Source organism: Pyxicephalus adspersus, chromosome 7 (assembly GCF_032062135.1).
Source record: "Pyxicephalus adspersus chromosome 7, UCB_Pads_2.0, whole genome shotgun sequence".
Taxonomy (NCBI): domain Eukaryota; kingdom Metazoa; phylum Chordata; class Amphibia; order Anura; family Pyxicephalidae; genus Pyxicephalus; species Pyxicephalus adspersus.
In genome coordinates, this window is record NC_092864.1 from 20,518,519 (window position 1) to 20,540,002 (window position 21,484).

The 21,484-nt window shown below is 38.4% G+C and overlaps 1 protein-coding gene across 1 annotated transcript; it reads left to right on the forward strand.

Annotated features, from left to right (window-relative positions):
• Positions 1 to 10,100: 10,100 nt before the first annotated feature.
• Positions 10,101 to 19,630, forward strand: CHST12 (carbohydrate sulfotransferase 12). Its single transcript, XM_072417777.1, has 2 exons — positions 10,101 to 10,230; positions 17,856 to 19,630. The coding sequence occupies exon 2, from the start codon at positions 17,933 to 17,935 to the stop codon at positions 19,193 to 19,195; it is 1,263 nt and encodes a 420-aa protein (XP_072273878.1). The 5' UTR covers positions 10,101 to 10,230; positions 17,856 to 17,932; the 3' UTR covers positions 19,196 to 19,630.
• The last annotated feature ends 1,854 nt before the right edge of the window (positions 19,631 to 21,484 follow it).

The window sequence follows — 21,484 nt, forward strand, 5'->3', positions numbered from 1 at the left end:
TAGTCCTTTGATGGGAGAGTGGTCGGGTTCTGACATCATGACGCCACTCTGGGGGAAGTTTCTTCCCCTCTGAGTGATACTCGGCCTGGAGTTCGTGAAATTAGTGGTCTGTGACGTCCAAAAGGTTGTCCATCACTGCTCCAGAGAATCCCTTGCTGAGAAACACTTCTCTAGTGTTTGATATTAGGGTTTCAAGAAAAAATTATCACTCCTCTCAAAAAATTTGGATAGATGCAGTAAAGGGACAGAAATATGAGACAACCTAGTGCCAATTTAAAACTCCTATGTTATTAGAAGATTCATATTCAGCATTTAGACTACTAAGAGGACAGGAAAACAAGAGTTTGAGCTGTTCAACTGATATGCTGTATCTGGTATGCTGCATTTTGTGAATTATTTTTAAATAAATGTACTGTTAATTTTTGCATCAACACCACTGTGGAAGTGACATCTGCACTGCATGATTGCACATAAATTGTGTGAAAAGAAAGTGAGGGTGGCACAGAGCCGTTCTTTGTTGGTAACTGGGGAGCTGAAGGAAGATTCAATGTTCATTGAAGTCTAATTCCTAAGTTGGAAGTGGATTCCAAAAGTGTGTTTAAATCCACAGAGATGTCAGTCCTAGAACTATGAAATATATATTAATACAAATCTATGTTTTGTGTCCCAAATGCCTTTGTAAGTCAAGTTATTACCTTTCAAAAGTAGCTATAATATAATTATTGGGCTATACAAAACCTGTGCAGAATACAGAGCAGGGCCCACGGGATCCTTCCAGTACAGCATGACTACTGTCTACTACTAGAAAACTACAAGTAAATATTGCACAATCTATGCCATATCTGCAATTTAAAGATATGTATTATGATGAACAGTATTAAAATGCACCCAAATAGCAGATATGTAAACAGCAGTGTATGCTTGCCAAGTCATGGTCAAATATATTATTCATATATCCTTTTGTAAATTACATTGCATATATTCTTTGTTTGTGTATAGTTGGGCTTGTTAATTGTGCATCCTTTGTATTGCTTTTGTTTGTAGATCCATCGCATCTAAACAAGTTTTCCTGCCTCCATCCAAGTCAGCATGTCAGAAACAGTAGCAACCCAGTAAATTATGCCATCTCTGTCCAGAGAGGACCCCACACCTTGTAACAATGGTTTTATTGCATTTTATTATCCAACTTGCAAGAACAATTGTTGATGTGGCCATTTTTGCTAACAAATCTATAGAAAGGAAATGTGAGAAAGACTCATCAGTGGAAGTTTCATTGCTTTTGCTGATAAGAACATGACACTGGGAGGATGTATTACACAAGAAAGAGGGTTGTACAACCAGGGTATAAGGCAGTGTTTGGAGGCAGAAGAGGGCAGGAGCAGAAGAGACACAGGCGAGGGGTGACCTATTAAGAGGGGACACAGAGGTATTGGCCAAAGGATGCTATCATTTATACTAATGTTTTATGTATTGTTTTGTGTTAAGCATTCTATTTTCTGCATGTATGACTCTATGTACAAAATCATTTTTATATACATAATTGTTGTATGCTGATGACCACCTCCGAACTAACAGGAAAGATTTTGTTATTAAGTTTATATGCTATATTGGGTATTATAATCAATAGTAATTCCTGCAGTATGATTCTTTAAACACTGTAAAACTGATGTACACAAGTACCAAATAAACCGACTATACCAACCATAAATTTGCATTTGTGAACTATATAGCAGTCACTTGAGACCAGCTGTTGTATTGATAATAATAACTATTCAATTAATTATTTAATGTGCATGGATCAATGGCTATCAATCAATTATGAACTTCATCAAGGTTTAAATGTTATGCATATATGAATTTGAACATGACAATTATATATTACCAACTAGAGATTGCACAAGAATTACGTGCACTTTATGAATGATGTCAGTTGCTACATGAACATATAATGCGTAGTGATTCACCACTGCTTGCAATGCCCTTTATCATGGAGTTTAAGTTGCTTATATGTTGGAGCCTGCTAACATAGAATTGCTAAATTTAAACATCCTACAGTTCTACTCATGTAGTTGCAGTCAAAGAGCCCTAAACAATGCTTTGGAGACCAAACCCTGACAGCACCAAAACTGCTCCAATGGCAGGTGGGATGTCTGGGGTTGGTAATGGCGGACTAGAAGTAAAGGAGCCACAGACAGTATCTGGTAGGATGAATAGAGAGACACATATCTCATAATGGATTTTAGGCAGTGGGAGCCCTGGGAAGTAACAGATGAAACAAGATGATGCTGTTTTTTTTTTACAGTTTTTATCCACTATTACAGAATGAGACTGTAAAACCTTTACAAGTGCACAGACCAGAGGTAGCTTGGGTTCACTTGCACACTCTAAATTAGTTACTGGGGCAAATACACGTCTGCTGCCTAGCTTATCCAAACACATTGGCCCCAATTTATGAAAGCTCTGCAAGGCTGGAGTGGATAAACTTTCATCAGTGAAGCTTGGTGATCCAGCAAACCTGCAATAGATTGATGAAGTAATTTGCAATTTGCTAGCAATTGTTTTCAGTTCTTGACCATTTCCATTCCAGGTTTTCTGGATCACCTAACTTCACTGAAAGTGTATCCTCTCCAGCCTTGGAGAGCTTTAATAAATCAGGCCCATTGTTCCAACACATTGTGAACAATATAGTAGCCCTGGGCTTTGGATGAGAACCCCCCTTATGTTCCCAAATAATTATTTGGGAAAACAGAAGAACAGAGACACAGATGGTGTGAAAAGGAGGTCTGAGAATACTGAGGGACCCAAAACCTTACAGAAACCAATAGCACCCCAACAGTATTGGGAGAAAGTGAAAACTGTAGAAAATGGTGTAACACAATTTCTGAGATGTAAAAATGGCCCTGGAGTGGTGTATTAACAAAAAAATTTAGCAGTATGGTCCGAGCGTCTGGCCTTTTTTTAGTAATAAAATGCCATCTTCAGCATCTTCTTTGGAGTGATTTCTGTCTGTTGACCCAAATGTGCCCACATGTGATTGCACCTTATTTATAAAAGACCAGTTCATGGACTGTTTTTTCAAGGGGACCAAACAAAGGAGGAACTTCTCTGTGTAATGTTACATCCTGCTGGGCTTATTCTGGAAAATAACGCTTATTTTGGTTATATTGTACTGTGTTTTTTGTTTGCAATTAGTAACATTGGCTATCACCGTGGCCTTGCTGCACCGGGGTTCCAGGTTTGAATCTCAGAACATTACATGCATGGATTTTGTATGTTCTTTCTGTGTGCAGGTTTCCTCCCACATCCCAAAAGAACATAATGGTAATTAACCACCTGGGCGTTTCACTGATGTCTAGATTTCTGTACCAAAAGCGTTACACTGTTTTTCATGAAATTTTTTTTTTGACCTAATACAGCTTTTTTGTATTGAGTTCAATACAAAAAGTTATTTGAATTTACCGCCCTGCCTCCCGCACCGACGCATGCAGAGACGTCACCGGGAAACCCCGGTGATCGTCACTGCACTCGCCGGGAGAGGAAGGAAGAGAGAGGACAAGTCCGGAGGAGCTGCGGGGACAGGGTAAGTATTTTCTTACAGTTGTAATCAGATTGTCATACAATGTATGACAATCCGATTGCAATACAACGTTTGTTTATATTTTCCCCCACCTGAGAAAAGTTTGGGTTTAACACTTTTTGCAAGTGTTTTTTTTACCCCGAACTATGTCGTGTTTAACACCCAGGTGGTTAAACTGGCCCTGGATTTTGCTGAGCCATTAGCTCTATAGTAGGATCATGAAGATGCAATATAACTGTAATGCAATAGCAAATAAGAAGGGAAGAGAATTTAGTCACAAGCCTTTTCCATCCTCATTTTTAGTTGAACTGTTGTACTGGTTGCACCTGTATTTCAGGTTTGTGAAATCGAGAATCTTCCTCAGTGAATCTTACTATAACAACACTACAGCTACCGCTACCACTGCAATGTGTCGCGGTTATGGACTTCCAGTGTATTGTTCTCTTATTTAGCCACTAGGTGGAAGTAGGGGTAGACAGGTATGGGCTCCAATGCTAGAATGTACTGCCACTACATTATAAAAATGGTAAAAAAATCAAATGTGCCAGAGGGTCATTCCTACAAGAATTAGGTTTTAGAATTGAAGTATTTTTCTCAGTTTTGTGTGTCTTATTTTTTATGTTTATTTTTTATTAGTTTGTGATGTAACTTAAAATTTCTACAACTTGAAGAAACACTACACTATGAAATCAAAGCATTTACCCCACTACCTATGCCAACTTTTTCTGCATAGACTTCCGGATGTATCAAGTCATCCCAGCCAACATTTAAAAGCATAAAGTGACTTTCCTTTGGGTTAGTATTTTTGCACACCAGGAACCCACAGCATCTTGCAGGATAAGCTATATTTATAAATGTAAAGATACCTATGTGAAGTGTATATCAAGTTTGAATTTGCAAACATTTTTAATGTGTATAATGTCTGCAAGCTTAATAAGTGCGTTAATTGAATTATCTATTTTTTTTCATATTCTCCTGGCTGAATATGGAAAAGGGCAATAAACACTATTACATAGGGTTCATTTTTGTATGTAATATGTCAATGTCCATATCACACTTCATAAGAGGGTATCCATATCTATATAAATATATTTGTGTGTCAGCAGTCTGAAAAAAAAAAAACACAACACATTCAACATTGTAATTACATCAGAAACACTTACTACTCTTTAAACTTTTACTGTCTGTATTGTTACTGTGAAGTCTTTACTGTGAAAAAAAGATTTTTTGGGACTTGGAAATAGTCTTTTGAGTCCAGAAGCATTGGTTTCTATATTTATCTTCACAACGTTTAACGGAACTGTTGAAGTTTTTGTAGTCTCCTGTATGTCAATAATTTATTGGACACAAAGGGAGGAAGGTTGATAGACATGAGCTAATGTGGCCATTCAATTGTTTCCATTCTTAGTGGGTCCAAAGGAAATCCACATTCTGTTTCTTTAATTAAACAGTCCTAAACAGATGAGCATATGTTCATTCCATATTGCCATTGCCTAATTAGAGCTGTCCAACACCAGTTATTAGTAATCCACACCTTTGTCAATTTACTGTTGTCTGTTGGAGAAATACTACGTGTGTACAGTTTCTGGCCCTTGAAGACTGTACAGCCTTTGCTTAAATAAATGAAATGTATTATAGATGATCCTTGATTCTCTTTAATAGAAAACACCAACCAGACTTCCACCAACCAACCAAACACAAGTTCATCCTCTGGATCAGCGGTCGCCAACTGGTGGTCCGCGAGAAAATTTTGATGGTCCACAGAAATATTTGGACATTATTTGCAATTTTTATGTTTTATTATTAATAAAACAAAAATTATATTCTGAATGACAATTTTCACCTTTATATTGCACTAAATTCACAAACTGTACTAGAGACGGAAAAACAAGGGAGGCGCAGCGTGACGTCAGTGTAGTATTAAATTGTATGAGGTAACCGTTACGGAGCCATACGCTTCAGTATTGTTTCCACCATTACAACAGTCACCCCGCTCCGCCAATAACGATTTTCATCCGATTGTTTTATTTTATTTGTTTATTTCCCAGATGCTCTTTTAGGTAAGTATTTTCTTTACCTGTTAAATTTAATGGCATCAAATAGTTTGACTTTTATCACTATCATTTCTTGTTTGGTCTTAGATTGCAATGAAATAAATCCATAATGAGTGAGAAAAACCAAACAAATATTTTGCATTTCTTAATTAATTAATGATAATAGTAACAATAGTAATACTTTACTTAACCGTGAGCTGATCAATGAATCAGAGCCTCCACAGTCCTTGTCAGGGACCATCATTATTTTACAAATGTATTTATCTTTTTATAAAAATTCGTATTATTGGCCTTTAGGATTTAAAATGATGAATTTAGAGGTTCGTGAGGTCCGAAAGGTTGGCGACTGCTGCTCTGGATGATGCCTTAAGAATTATTGATCAAGGATCATTTATTTAATTTAATTTAGTGTTCCGGGGTTAAATAAAGCTAATAAAACTTTCCCTACTAAGGGTATTGTGGAACCTTTGGTTACAAATTCCCACTATCACCCTATATCTGTATTAATGTCATTGGGCACTGAAAAACTGCCACCTTTAGTAGTTAGGAAACATAAAATAAGAAGTGGGACAACAACAGCCAGTTAAAAGAATCAGCACCACAAAAGACCTATTAAGGTCAATTGGATTTGAAGCAAAGAAGAAGAAAACTAGGAGGTAAAAACCACCAAACAAAAAGCCCAATAGACAATATATAATAAAGGTATTTTCAGTTTATGTTCACATACACACTCTCCTGCTGAGACTACTTAGCAAAGGCTTGAAATTTGCTCCATCCTGTAAGATCAATACATTTATTATGTTCATATAAATTAAACAAATATGTGCATCTATTTTTTTGTAACAGAAATGGGTAAAAGTTTAATTAAACTGAAATTAAACTTCACTAAACTAAACAAACAAGAAAGGAGAACTATAAACACCTTCTCCCAGAATAGAAACATTGTTATTCACAGGATTAAGGCGGAGGAGTGTGTTAATCAACAAAGAGGTAGCTAGATTTCTAGGGATTGGTAATACAGTACTTATAAAACTCTGAAGTCAGACCCAATATATAGTTTTATACCAGAAATAATTTAAAATTCAAAAAACAGGAAAAGATTTGGGGTTTTTGAATAACCCATTGAGTATCCCCTCCTATTGTGTGATAATTAAAATGTTAAAAAAAATGTTACTACCTTAAGTATCCATTTCACAAGAAAAATAAACTTTTTCAAAGTCTATGATGATTACCCAATGATGGATAAATACTGAACTGGTGATTCTGGCAACCATAAGTTGTTTAATTCCATTTCAGGTAGTCCACGAACTAAGGACATGTGACATACAGACGGCTCCTAGATATGAACAGGTCTTTCTTGCTCATTTGTGTGCAGGGCAGAGGCTTGATGGGGGGGCAGTTTGCATGACTTGCAGAAGAAGTCTTTTGCTTGTAACTCTTTACCACCCTGAGCGATAACCCCAAGTGTGACTCGGGGTAGAAAAAAGATGTTGAAAGCTGTAGCTATAACAATAGAAAATAGTAAATAGAGCCTTATCTGATCCGAGATCCCTGTCTTCTCGCTTCCACCGGCCGGCATCCAATGCATTCGAATTTGCAACCCTTATTTAATGTACAGTGCTGCATAAAATGTTGGAGCTATATCAACCCTGTTTATTAATAAAAATAATAATAATGATGACTACTGGAATAAAACCTCTGTGTTTTACAGACTTCTTAGAAAACAGAATGTCCAATATTGTCCCGTAGGGTATCTCTTATATTAACTTGCATATTATCCATTCAACTTCATTTGACCTTGTTATCATTTGACTTCCCAAGGTGTGGTCCTCCTAGGATCATTAGGAGATCCTTTGTCGTTGGAAAGGATCGTGAAAGTACTAATGACTGCAAGATGCATGAACGAGTGCTGTACATACAGCACCATTCTGTTCTATAGTGAGGGAAGGGGGAGAACGATGGAGCGGCACCCTGTTCCACGATCTCCTCCTTTGCTTCCATTAAGATCGTTCGCTGTCCATCGTCCGTGGATCCGCCAGGACGATCTTTCAGATGATGGACGACGGGTGCTGTACACACGCCAGATTCCTATCCGATATCTGCCCTGAGCTGATTATCGGACGAGAACAATTGCAAGTGTGTACGTGGCTTTAGTGTCATAGTACGCTTATTTTAGGCTAAGGGCAGGGCTAAGAAATAGGCAGAAAAGGGGGGGGCCCAGGGCACTTCATCGAGAGGGGGTACAAAAAGGGCAGGGTCTGCACTCATGGGTCGTGGTAGGCCTGTGGCCTTTTATCCCTGGACACTATAAGACCTTAACTAAACAAGTACTAAATCCTCTTCTGCATTGCAGCAATATGAAGAGAGGATTACAAGCTTCCTGCTTTATTGTAAGAAACCTCCACCCTCAAGAACCCAAGAAGAAACAGTTGACTTTCTCAAAACAAGTATATTTTTTCATGATTCAGAAAGATCTAACCTTTGCTCAGAAGTCCGTACCCTCATGGTTGTATTGCTGTTCGTTTTCCCACTGGGAAACTTTCTTCCCACTTCCTGGGACAGAAAGCAAGAACAGTTTCATCAAGGGGCACAAGCTGCAAAAAATTCCATTTTAAACGGAGTCTGGAAGGCTTAACACATCTGTAAATTGTCATTACTCTAATATCTTCCAGCTCCCAGCTCTAAATATCATAAAGGATAAAAATACATTTTGTACTTGCTGTAACAAGATGTGCTGAGTCAGCCATTCCTATTGCTGTGTCCTTAAAGGCGATGACAGTTTGGAATGGACTCAAGCTGTGATAAAAATCTGTAGCAAAAAAATGAGAAAAGCATCCAACACACAAAGACCACAAAGTGTTTCCCAACCAGGGGTTCCTCCGGAGGTTACTGGGGGTTCCTTGAGCAGTTTGTGCCTCTCAGATTACATGACAACAATCATCTGTACGGCTGACTAATATACTGTAGGGTGTGGATATAGTAAATATAGTAGGGGTTTCCTTGAAGACCTGACAATTATTTCAAGGGTTCCCTTTGTTAGAAAGGTTAGAGTTCAGCATGTTTACTTTCCAAGTAAACTTTTACATTACAATGGTAGACAACCTGTTTATATAAAGTAAAACATTGGCTTTTTTTAAGTGCAACATCCTTTTTTGTCTTCATCGCTGCAGCAATCAAGACTGAATGAGTGCGCAGAACCTCCCCTAATACCAATATCATACATCCAGGGAGGCTCCTGGCTGATCCTTCTACGCATGCCCCAAATTCTGCTCCTTCTACACATGCCTCTTTGGTGCTAATATAGTGTGATTCCCATCACTATTAGGTTCTTCTATAGTGTGATTGCTACTATAGTGTGTCTATAGGTAATGGTGTACCATCCAGCTTTCCTTTGCTAGCGACAGATCCCATTTCGTAGCAGACTTCCTGACAGTAATTGAACCAGTAACAGTATTTGTGGATCTAGCAGTAGATTAACATTTGGACGCTCCAGAAGTAAACTAGCTCTAAAATTTCACAGAGCTTCAAATTACAGTGGAGTCTTCCATTCAGAAATCAGTGTAATGGAAGAATTCATTCCCCTTTCTTATTGATTGAACGGACTGGTAACCCTTTCTTTTGCACCTCCATACCGGCACATTAGGTCCACGGAGCTTCTTGCTTGTCAACATCACTGGGCCATTGTACTTACGGCAAGAATTTTGCTCAACCAGGAGACCATTTTGGAGGAGATATCGTGACGACGTTTCTTCACTTTGCACCACTCCAGTATAAAACTCTTGTAACAACATTTTTTGTAAGGGTATGCTTGTTTCTACTGGTTTCAACAGCTAATCAATTCTAATGGGAATTTTAATGAAATGGAAGGGGAGTTATTTTTTTTAGATGGGAATCTTCATGAAATAGAAGGTGAGATAGTTTTTATTAGTAGGGGCAGTTGCTATGATGCTATAATGGTTACTAAGGTAAACAAAAAAGTTTCTGGAGTAGTGGGCTATGAATAGAATGTGAGGTAGGAACAAAAAATGATGGTAGGAATCACACTATATTAGCACCACCTTTTCTTTAAAGCGAGACACGAATGCGCAGTGAGATCGGCACTCTTTTTTCCCCCATCTAACGTCACCTGATCCTTTGCAGTGCGAAATAGGGTGACGCACGAAGACCAAAGAAAATGGCGCTGCCAGATGCTTCCTCCGGGCCGAAGGATACTGGGAGGATCTGCAGAATTACAGATAGGTGTGATTTTTTTTTTATTTTTAGTTTTAGTTTAGTTTTAGTTTAGTTCTGCATTAACTGCAACAAAAAAAAAACAAACAATTTTGATTGCATATAATTGAAAAAATGAAGTCATAATCTGCCCTTAGCATCCATAAAAAAGATGGCGGCCCTGCCCCTTTGCATCCCCTCACGTGACTGGCTCCACCCCTCTGGTCCCTGGCAGGGGCGGGGCTTCGGTTCCCGGCTTAGCTAGATAGCGGGGTGGTTATAGCAGGCTGGAGAGCCCAGCAGAGCGCTTTGGGTTTGTTGATGATCGGGCTGCAGGGGGAGATCATGGAGAGAGCCTCGCCATATGGACCAGTCTTCCCAGGCACGCAGGTAGGTCTATACATGCAGATAGCGATCGGTGATCCCCGGAGGGCCCTGGATAGCGGAGCTCTGCACAGACTTGCTGCATATTGCTGAAGTGGGCTCTGATCCCCAGCCATCCATAGAAGTTTCTGTACACAAGGCATGATTATGTGCAATGTGTGTACATTGGTGCCGATCAGCCACGTACAGCAATCTTCTCCTTCCAACCCAAAAGCCTTACAGCCATAAGTCTCCTGGAAATATTGATTTTTCAGCATTTTATGGCCACTGGCATGTTAGAGCAGCCCTAGGCTTTGTGTCCTGTGATTTACATGTCAGTGCTGCTGCATGTTTATTAATCACTTTATATTTAAGTAGATCTGATCAGTAAGCACATTATGTATAGATTGCTGAAGCATGGTGTGTGGTAAATAATTGCCATTTAACCCAAAAACTTGCATTTCATTTTTTTTTAATGAAATTATTTTTGCAAGTCGGTCATTCTGATTTTCCAGACTTTTTCGGTCCAGGTTTCTGATAGGAATGTCTATGACTGGTGCACCCATGTCTGATGACCTGGCAGTCTTTACCAGGAGCCCATAACAGGGACCGCAGCTATCACCTGGTGTAATAGTAATGAAATAAGAATCTTTTTTCTTTGCTATGGCATGCTCATACGTTAGAACTATAGGTATCAAGTTTCTGGTTCAACTAAGATTTTATCTCTTTTATAGAATTGGTTCTTGCCAAGGGTTTTTGAATACCTATGACACCTACATTAGCTTGTAGGACATACATACTTTTTATGTCTCTCATTCTTGTCCAAGTTCCAGTCTGGGTGACATAGACACCCCTAGCTCGGACATATTTATGGACAGTTCTTGCCCACAAGAGAGATTCTAGTTTCTAAACACACACACCAACACGTGGGGCAAGTTGGTTAGATACGCGGTAACCTACGTATGAATCTCTGGGCTGTCCTCTCATGCTGTGGTCAGTACGAGGTGGTCCCATTCCCCACCGCTGACCCTGGCTTTCGCCGTGTTGGCTGGGATGCCGTTGATGTCTTCAGACCTTCACGTGCACTGGGCATGCATCATTTCATGGTATTCACTTGCCTTCCTGTGTGATATTTTGTATTGCTTGCCCAGCAGTGCGGTCCTTTTTGAATAGGGAAGAGGATGCTGCAATGTTGACCTCAGCAAGATGATTGGCCAGTGTGGGCACATCTGCAGCTCTGGATTAGTGCCCTGCATCTGGAAGCCCTACTGTCAAGGGACCTGGGCAACGTATGTAGGTAAGTATATCTTCCTTTACAAGATCACACAGGACAATGGCTTTTCATGAAGATGGGCTTTAGGTTATCAATTTTTAAATTGAGGGGTTAAAAAAATAAAGGCTTAAATTATATTGTGGAATATACATGAGAAGGGAGACTGCACTATTCAGGCGTGAAAAACATTGAAAATCCATCAAGATTTTGTTGTTATTGGAATCTATTATAACTTATAATTTCATCCATCAGTATACTCTCATAACTAAAATATGTTTTGGATGGCTAAAGATTGTGTTGTAATAGTCTTTCTAATCTGATCACTTTTTGCCTTGGCAGACCTTCCCAACTCCATTCTATTAAAATCTATCCCGATTGCCCAGCTCCCCTCCATGGTGATTGGCCAGTATCTGATTAAAGGATGACTTCATATATTGCTGTAATTACCTGATCCATCTAAAAAGATCCATATGGAGGACAGAACATTTCAGGGTTATGTGAATCTTTATATGGTTCCCACATGTTCTGATGTTTCTTTTTGTGTGTTATTTAAGGAGTTGCCATAAAAGAGATATCAAGTCTTTAAATCACAGTCAGATTCTCCATGTTCTATTTTAATGGAAACATTTTTTTTAAACCCCCATTCTGACCTGGAGACTCCTCTTTATAAAACTATACCCCCCCCCCCCCCAATCCAGTGCAAAGAAAAAAACTAATCTGCACAAAAAAACTAAATCCATTCTCCCTGGACATGACCGGTCCTGAGTTTTCTCTCTTCCTCTCAGTAGAGTGAGAAGGTTCTTTTTTGTGTGCTGGTAGAGAGTGACTTAGTGATGACTTGACATGGGAAACGGCTGGCAAGGACCACAGACCATAACGCTGTATTACCTTCTTCCTTTCTGGAAGAGGAATTGGTGAGAGAGGTGTGATGGTGGATTGTATTGAGTTGGAAAACTTGTGCCGAAGGGCTTTGGACTTGTTTCTTGTTTCCATGTCCTCAATTTGAGACGCTTCTGATCTCATTCAGAATTTATTGGAAGATACATTTAGCATGCAGTTGACCTTTCCGCTTTGCGTCAAGTGGGTTTTGTATTGCCATAATACCAATAATTACTAATATTATTACACAGTGTTTTTATATGGTGATAACGCAGAGCTGTACAGTAGTGGACCATAGACTTGTATGTTACACACACACACTACTTATCTAAACAGCCCAAATAACCCATCCAAACAGGCCATGTGTGGCTCTGATACAAAGTTGACAGCTTGGGCAAATGTAGCCAATATGTTCTTCCTATACACTTACTCTGCCTTATGTCACGATACTGTTGAGGAATTTGATCTGGAAATTGCCAAGTACTGTCTGGTAAATGTAAGTGTTAGCGAGTTAGCATATCTTGAGGATCTAGAGATCTGCTTAAAAATTCATCCTTTACATTAACCATCATGTCTGCATTACAAGTGGTCACTGTGTAAAAACCTATTGTATGTATTTGTACATTGTACAGGGATTTAGGTTAAAAACAAAGGTTTTTGTTGCATAAATCATCAGATCCTTGTGTGTGTATATATAAGATAACCATTGTTTGTTTCCTTGGAGGAAACAGTTTTTGCATGAACCTCCATGACTTCCTCTTCACTAGTTTCATAGCCTCTTATGGAGCAATCGTTTCCTTTCCTTCACATTTAGAATCTAGAAGTGTCACCAGTGATCTTAAAAGCCCTTTGAACTTTAAGTTTAAATTGGCTCAGCAGTAACAGAGTTTAAACAAACTTGCCGCTGCGCAAGTAACTTTAGTTCAGTTACCTTCCCTACAGCTGGGTTTGGTCTTTGTAAAAGTTTTCAGGCTGCTCTCAGGGCTGCGATTACCTTGCCGGACATATACCAGATGTCCCTTTTTCTCTGAGCCCAGACTGTCCTGTAACGGCCCCTATTGAGATTGGACAGTGAAAGGAGAATCAGCACAGTGTTTTTTTATCTGTGCCTCTGTTCTGAGTATTCACCGCTTTGTCCTAGTGAGGATTATTACCAGAACATAATTCAATGGAAAATCTGGGTGAGAGCCCGAAATCTGCTGGGGAGGTAAAGTCATGTCCAAGATGGCAGCATCAGGCAACAGTCTTGGGGCTTTTAGGTATTTTAGAGGTTTATAGGTTTTCAGAGGCTTTAACAGAGGTACAGAATACTTTTGGCTCAAAGTATTGTTCTGGTTTATTTTGTCTTTAAATTTAAGCATGATTAAGCACTGTTGGTATAAATGCCCCTATGCAGTGACATTTATTTGGCTTCCTGTTGGAGTGAAAGAGAAGGTCACTAGGGTCAACTCTAGACATCCACATCACAAGCTCTGCAGACACAAGCCAAGGAACATGTTGTGTCCAGGGAAACAAATCTTATTACAAAGCTATCCCAAGGTCAAGTAATTTAGACAGTATCAATTAATTGCTAGCAAAAATGCCTAATACTTTTTTTTTTCCCCCATTTTGTTCCTACTTATGATAATCTTTTGAGAAATCAATTGACATCAGACATACCGGTATTTCTGTAATGCTTCCTGCAGACATAGACAACAGCAAAATGACCATGTTTGACTTGGCCACGGAAGAATGTTTCTAACAAAAGATCTTTTTTTCCAGCATGCAAGCTTGTATCAGGTGGACTTACATAATGAGGTCTGCAGAAAGGGAATGCTGTGCGTGCTGGATCTGGGGAAAATTAGTGATCGGCCAGGGAAAAGCGTCCCATTAGCTGGAGTTGGCAAAAATATACTGTAAAAAAATATACTGACTTCAGCTCCACAGTCCTTCCCATCTGGTCACCTTTCTTCCCAGTAGCATCAAGCATGACACCAATCTGATCAGGAGGATGGGTTCTAGAAAGGTTGTTACAGAAGTATTAAAAGTCTCAGGGTCAGCAATAGCCAGGCAACTTTCATTTGCTAACTTAAGTTTACACACACAACCTACAAAAGGAATCTAAGCCATACTGAAAGCTTGCATTTTTAATAACATAAGCTAGCCAAAAAAAGGGTATCTTTTGAACTACAAATTTCTGGCGTACATGGCTCTACTTATGTTACAGTAGACATTTCCTTACATATTCGGTGTTGTAGTGATCCTTTCACCACCATAGTTTAGGACTGGGTTTAACATTTTTCTGCTGAGTTGCATTCTGGACATGCACAGTTTTTGGCAATGCAAGTTGTGAACAATAACGTCATGGTGGGCTGTAACAAATGTGTGTGTTGAGCTGCTTGTGTTTGAGTGCCATTCAAGATTACTTTACTGCACTAGGCCACAGCCATCAGAAATCTGTTAAGGGCCCATCTATGGGTCACGTTTGAAGTGTGTAATGTTGGGCATTAAAATGTATTGAGTTAAGGCAGCCTAATTATTTTTGCCTGTGTTTGGTACACGTGAAGACCACTCATGCAGGCTAGTAAGTCTAGCCGGAGTCCTAAATCCTTTTTTCCATACATGCTCTTGGTCATTGGTTCAGATTATTATAGGTAAATGATCTGGAAGATAACATTTGGCATTTTCTGGAAAGAAAAATGTAGGCTTTGCCGTTATCTGCAGATTGTCATAAAAGCTGAAGTTTTTCATAAGCCCAAGTTCTAAAAGGATTTCCTAATGTGATTGATGATGGTTCATTCAGGAGCGATTGATGTGGATTTCTATGGAAGAGAGCACAGTGGGGTGCCACTCGCTCATCCTCCCCCCTCCATACAACAGAACTGTTCTGTGTGTACTCCGCTTTTTCATCCATCTGTCACTGGAACTGATCAGAAAAGATTTGCTTCCTTCTGACATTTGTTAAACATCTGTATGAGGCTTTAGATCTTCTACTATATTATTGCAGTGTAGGAGGCATTGACTATTGATCCTTTGGTCCTCCAAAACAAAATTGGGGTCCTAAGTTTTAAAGTTGTCATAAGAACAGAAGGTGGGGGAGAGGAGAGATGGATAAACTTTAATGGGGTTTAGTTGGTAATGAAGCTTTTTTCAAAGTAACAAAAAAAAATTCTGTAGTCAACCAAAAAGAGTATGTTTATGGACAGTTTTTTAATCTGTGACACGTGGACAGATCATCTTATTTCTCCTCGGGATTTGGTGTTTTCTTTAACATAGCCAGTTTTGTCTGCGTAAACAGCAGCTTCAGCCAGATCCACAGAATTGCTGGAGTGTGTCAGCCCGTTCAGCTGTTCTCATTTAGGCTCTGTGCATGGAATTTGCCTCTCCCACTTCCAATTTTATTTCTGGAGAAATCAGCAGTCTGAGGTTCATGTAGGTGTATTTGATAGTGATCAATTGCAAGTTGTATTTTTTTTTTAATTTAATAGTGTAGATTAAAGCGGAACTAAAGTGAAAAAAAAAATCATACCTTTAATTCCTTGGACCTTTCCTTGATCATGTCCCATGCTGTCCTGATATTCTTCTTCGCCCCAGCGTAGAGGAAATGCTGGGCAGATTGGGTTCATCACCCAATCTCGCACTGCTCAGGTACGAGATCGGGTGATGTACCCAGCTGTAAAAAAAAAAGTTTCCATCTCACTTCACATGTGTGACATTGGTATCTCTTTCCTCTCAGTGAAGAAAATGCCTTTTCTCTGCATGCCTGAGTTTGGGCATGTGCAGAAGGGAGCAGCTGAGAGCTTTCCGGGATTGACGTATGAATCCTAGGAGGTTCTGTGCTCCCATTCATTCTTGATCACACAGAAGAAAAGGAAATAAATATATATATATATATAATATATATATATATATATATATATATATATATATGTGTTTCACTTATATATAAGGGTTGTCTACCCTTTTATGTAAGTAAAAATTTGAGTTTAGGTCTGCTATATATATATATATATTTTTTAATACAATAAACTAGAGATCAGCAAAAGGAAGTCACTTACAAATTAACAGATTACATATGTGTAGCAATGATCATATGTGTTTACTTAGATTAAAACTCTTGGCCTTTTTTACTGTACCCATCAGGAGACTTATGTTTAGCACATGGCTTGTAACACGTGCTTCAATGTGTTATGGTCAGGTCTGACTACCTTCCAGCAACACGGTAAACCTTTCTGAGTTACATTGTTGTATAACAGCACATTGCATCCTATGCTCTTGGAGTGAACAGATTTCCTCTTACTTCCTTTCTTCTGTTTGACTAGGCAGGACATTATGGAAGATTTGTAACAAAGGCATACATGAAAAACGCCATCTGAAGGCTTCTAACCTACCCTGCTAAAGATGAGCAGTTTTATTTGTCTCTGTTGCTGTAGGAGAGTTCCTCTTACTTTCAGTCTTTTAAGATGATAGCAATAAGACCATCACAAGGGTTACAAGATCTAAAACTTAAGAAAAATATATTTAATATAATATTAATATAAATTTGGAATATAATACTAACAGGAATGGCTAATTGAGTACCCTGTCAGGGTTCTGTGATGTTTTCAGGAAGCCATGTACAACACAGTTCCTCCACCAGCTACTACCTTCTTATAATGTATAGAGAAACACAATGACTGCAGTATTTGTGGCCTTACAGTACTCCACAATGCAAGTGTACTTATGTCAACTGTAGATGTGCATTGGGCGCCATCCAGAAAGACTATATTATGTGTTATTATTGTGTTTTTAACATGTTACTACAGCACAAGGTTATGGAGCCATCTTAATATCTCACCTGGTGGTATATATTTCATGCCATTTGGATGGACCTATGAAGTTAAACACCTATTGAGGAATAGGTTGGGTTTCACTGTGTACAGCACAAGTAGTGGAATAATTTTAAGACAATCATTTTAGTTTACATCTAAAGTGATGAAATTGATAATGTGTGGCCTATTTATACTTTTAGTAGTTTTGTGTGTGTATTTACTTTTTTTTATTCCACACAGTCTTGTCTCCTATATTTCATGGAAAATTTTGAGATTGTTGGGTTTTTGTGTACAGAAAAGTGTATGTTTTACTGAAAATAGATTTTTATAAACATTTGCATAAGGTTTTCATTTTTTAGTGATGCACTCTTTGACTTCTGCAGATGCAGGCATGTATTGACTCTATATCTATATATTCTATTGCTAGAAGAAGCGGGGTCTGTTCCCCTCTGACCCAGCTGGTTTGTGTAATCTGATATCGTACTATTGTTGCCTTTTCACAGCATAGTCAGTCATATGTTAGCTTAGTGGTTAGGTGGTGGTTTATGTTATTCGCCTGCTGCCTGCAACTGATAATTATGAACAATTGATATGCAAAATTTTAGTGACTGGCTAAAAGAAAAATATGAAAAAAAATATAAATATTTGAAATGTTTGAATTGCTGCATTGACACTGCTAATAGAAATAACCTATCTTCCTGTTTTTTTAGGTTGATTCCATCAGCCTCAGGATGGGAAACCTATCTGTGAAAGCATTGTGATGAGAAATTAGACAGTTTGCACAAGAATGACCAAGTCACGCCTGTTTTGTTTGGTGGTGGTGTTGGGTTCTGTCTTTATGATTCTCTTCATCATTGTTTATTGGGACAATGTTGGAACAGCCAATTTTAACCTGCACACTTCCTTCTCCAAATCCCTATCTCCGCACTCAGGTGGGGAACAAACAACAACCTCCCCCACCATAGAAAATGACCATGCTTCAGACATTGACAGGTTTTTAGATAGCTTTCTTAATTTTGCAACCACAAATAATGAATTGCAGAGCACAAAGCCTGTAAAAGAACCCATAAAAGGTCCAAATAGCCTGGAGGAAAATGTTAGGGGCTATGACTGGTCTTCCAAAACCAAACTTGAGGAGGGTGCACTAGATCAGGAACTGATACAACAGGGGAGAAAATTAACTTTGCAGAGGTTTTGTGAAAATTCAAGCTTTGATTATCCAACCAAGAATCGGGCCTTTGATGACATTCCCAACAAGGAATTGGATCACCTGATAGTGGATGATCGACATGGTGTTATTTATTGCTACGTGCCGAAAGTAGCTTGTACCAACTGGAAACGGGTAATGATAGTCTTGAGTGAGAGTCTCTTAGATAAAAAGGGTGTTCCTTATCAAGACCCACTGCTGATTCCCCGGGAGGATGTCCACAATAGTAGTAGCCATCTAACCTTTAACAAGTTCTGGCGAAGGTATGGGAAATTCTCTAGGCACATGATGAAAATTAAATTGAAGAAATACACAAAATTTATCTTTGTCCGAGATCCTTTTGTTCGTCTCATTTCTGCCTTCCGCAGCAAGTTTGAGCTAGAAAATGAGGACTTCTATCGGAGTTTTGCTATACCAATCCTAACCCGCTTTTCAAACCGAACCAATGTTCCTACTTCTGCTGGCAAGGCCTTTTCCTTAGGAACCAAACCATCCTTTTCTCAGTTCATTCAGTACCTTTTAGATGCTCGGACTGAGGAGCAGCAACCTTTCAATGAACACTGGCGCCAGATTTACCGCCTTTGTCATCCTTGCCAGATTGATTATGACTTCATAGGCAAGTTGGAGACTCTAGATGAGGACGCACCACAACTTTTAAGGCAGTTAAACATGGATTCTCTCTTCCAGTTTCCTCCCAGTTATAGGAACAGGACTGCGAGTAGTTGGGAGGATGACTGGTTCTCCAAAATTCCTCTAGAATGGAGACAAAAGCTCTACAAACTTTATGAACCAGATTTTGTTCTTTTTGGATACCCAAAACCAGAAAACCTTTTACATGTATAAAATGGTCAAGGTGAATATTTTCAATACCAAAAATTACGATGTTTAACTGCCTTTTTGTCCAGGTTAACCTGGAATGGAAAATCATGTTTTCTACAAGTTTCTCTACTTTTCATTTCATGCTCAATAAGGTATTTTGCATCTTTTATCAATGGATTTCATTGTGATTTATTGCAAAATTTTAAAGGATTTTTTTTTAATTCTACATTTAAACAAAGCAAAATAACTTCCTTTGCAGATCTACCTTCTCAGGAGGAGTTCTGACAAATGCTTTGTACTGTTATTTTATAAATTAATATATTATTTAAACTATTTAATTCTGTGTACAACAAGTACCAGCTGGAGTAAAGAAGATGGCTGTTTAATCAGATTGATGTGTGATTTTATTTTGTGGGTTCACTATATTTTCGCAATGATCCAATAAAGAAATTAATGTAATGATTTTTTTTTTTTTTTTGTCTCTTCCTGATGGGGAGATTTCCAGGTCAAAAGATTAGGGGAACTCTACCTATCAGGAAAATCTGCAAATAGAAAAGGAACATAGGTAAATGGTTCATCATGTTACTTAAATATATCCCCTTTTTTATAAATTGGTGAGACAAGGTATTGTCCTTTTGAGTGTCTTTTATACGAATTTAACACAAATTTACATGATTGGGACAGATCCTTTTCTTTGTTTTTTTTCTTACCATTCAGCGATGGCCGTTGCAACTGATCCTAAGATATTTTACATGTGTCCTTTTGAGTTTGTTCTATGTATTTGGCTTATATTTGAGGTATTTTTATTTTTGATGCTGCTCAGTGTGGGAGAGAAATATATTTACATCTCTAAACAGCGAGCTCCACGTCAAGCCATTTATTATTCATAGGTTCAATACCTTCCCGGATTGTTTTTGCCTTTGGAGAAGACTCCCTGGCGTCTGTTAAGTTGTCATTTAAATCAATCTAATGATTTCATATGTAGGTGAACAACCCACTAACTTTGTAGGGAGCCTAAAGTTCCCGACTCGGCTGCATTCCAATCCTATGGTATTTACAAATGGCTATCCACATCTATCCCATCTGTAGGGAAGCACTGGTTTAGCCCCATCCTATAAACTGTTTATCTTTCCCTTGCACACCTTAACCCCCCCCATTGTTCTCAGTCAGCTATTTTGAGAAAGGGCCCAAAGATAGAACTACATCTCCCCAAATAGGTATTCATTCTCTTTTGCTTGTCAATACTGTTTATTTAAAATTAAATTAATAGATAATATAAATGGGCAAGTAGATCACTGGGAAATGCTAAAAATTGGGTTCAGGCATATAGCAAGTACATAAAAACACAAAAAAAAAGCAAAATCTTCTATGCTTCATGAGCAGGACAATGTTGAGCTTTTTTTAAATGCAAGTGCTTCATTTGAATTCAACTGGTGCATTTATGGGTGTTTACAAGCAGTTAAAAATTATAAAACTCAGCAAGTTGTCTTCTTTTGAATGCTCAAAAATGTGCCTTCTACAATCCCCCTGGTGTTGACTAGCCTGTTGCAATGCATGGCAATTTCTAACCTGGCCTTTTAAATGCCGGAGAATTGATCCATAAAGACTAAGTCTAAGGCTGGGTCTACACGGACGTTTTTAAAAACGCATGTAAATGTTCCTACTGCGTTTATATGAATTTTTTATGCAATTTTTTTTATTGTTATAAGCTTGCCTTTAAAACACTGGAAAACGTCCATGTCGCGTTTTTCTGCCTTTTTTTTTTTTTAACACGTTTACCGTTTACGTTTCAAGTGACTATAAACGAGGGAAAACATCCCATTGAAACCAAAAGAAGTGTTTACCTGTGTTTTCCAGCGTTAACCCTGCATTTAATTTTTTAAACATTGCAAGCAACCGTATAGATAAAGCTCATGAACGTGCCTCAAGGAAACGTCCTGGATTAGCCTATTTGAATGCATTAGAATTTCAAACATGGGCTTTAAAAGCCTCAGGTTAAATGCTGAGGAAAACTTCTGTGTAGACTAAGCCTTAACTTCCAACTTTTGTAAGAACTGCCACAAAGTTTATTACATTATTACAGGATACATGGTTATGTTCTCTGTACTTTATATAAATCCTAAAAAACTAAAGTGTAACTTTCAAAGTAAAAACCTGTTTTTGTTCTGGATACATTTCTGTGTAGCAAACCTGAAAAGCAAAGGTACATTTCCAGATTTGCCTTTTAAATCTCTTGTGCAGCATTCCCATCTCCTTATCCTTGGGTACAAATTAAAGTTTCAGCTTGTTACTGAAAACCAAAGTGAAACCATT

What these genes read in the sequence shown, in the direction of transcription:
- CHST12 (XM_072417777.1), top strand. Translation starts at nt 17,933, where the DNA reads ATGACCAAGTCACGCCTGTTTTGTTTGGTGGTGGTGTTGGGTTCTGTC.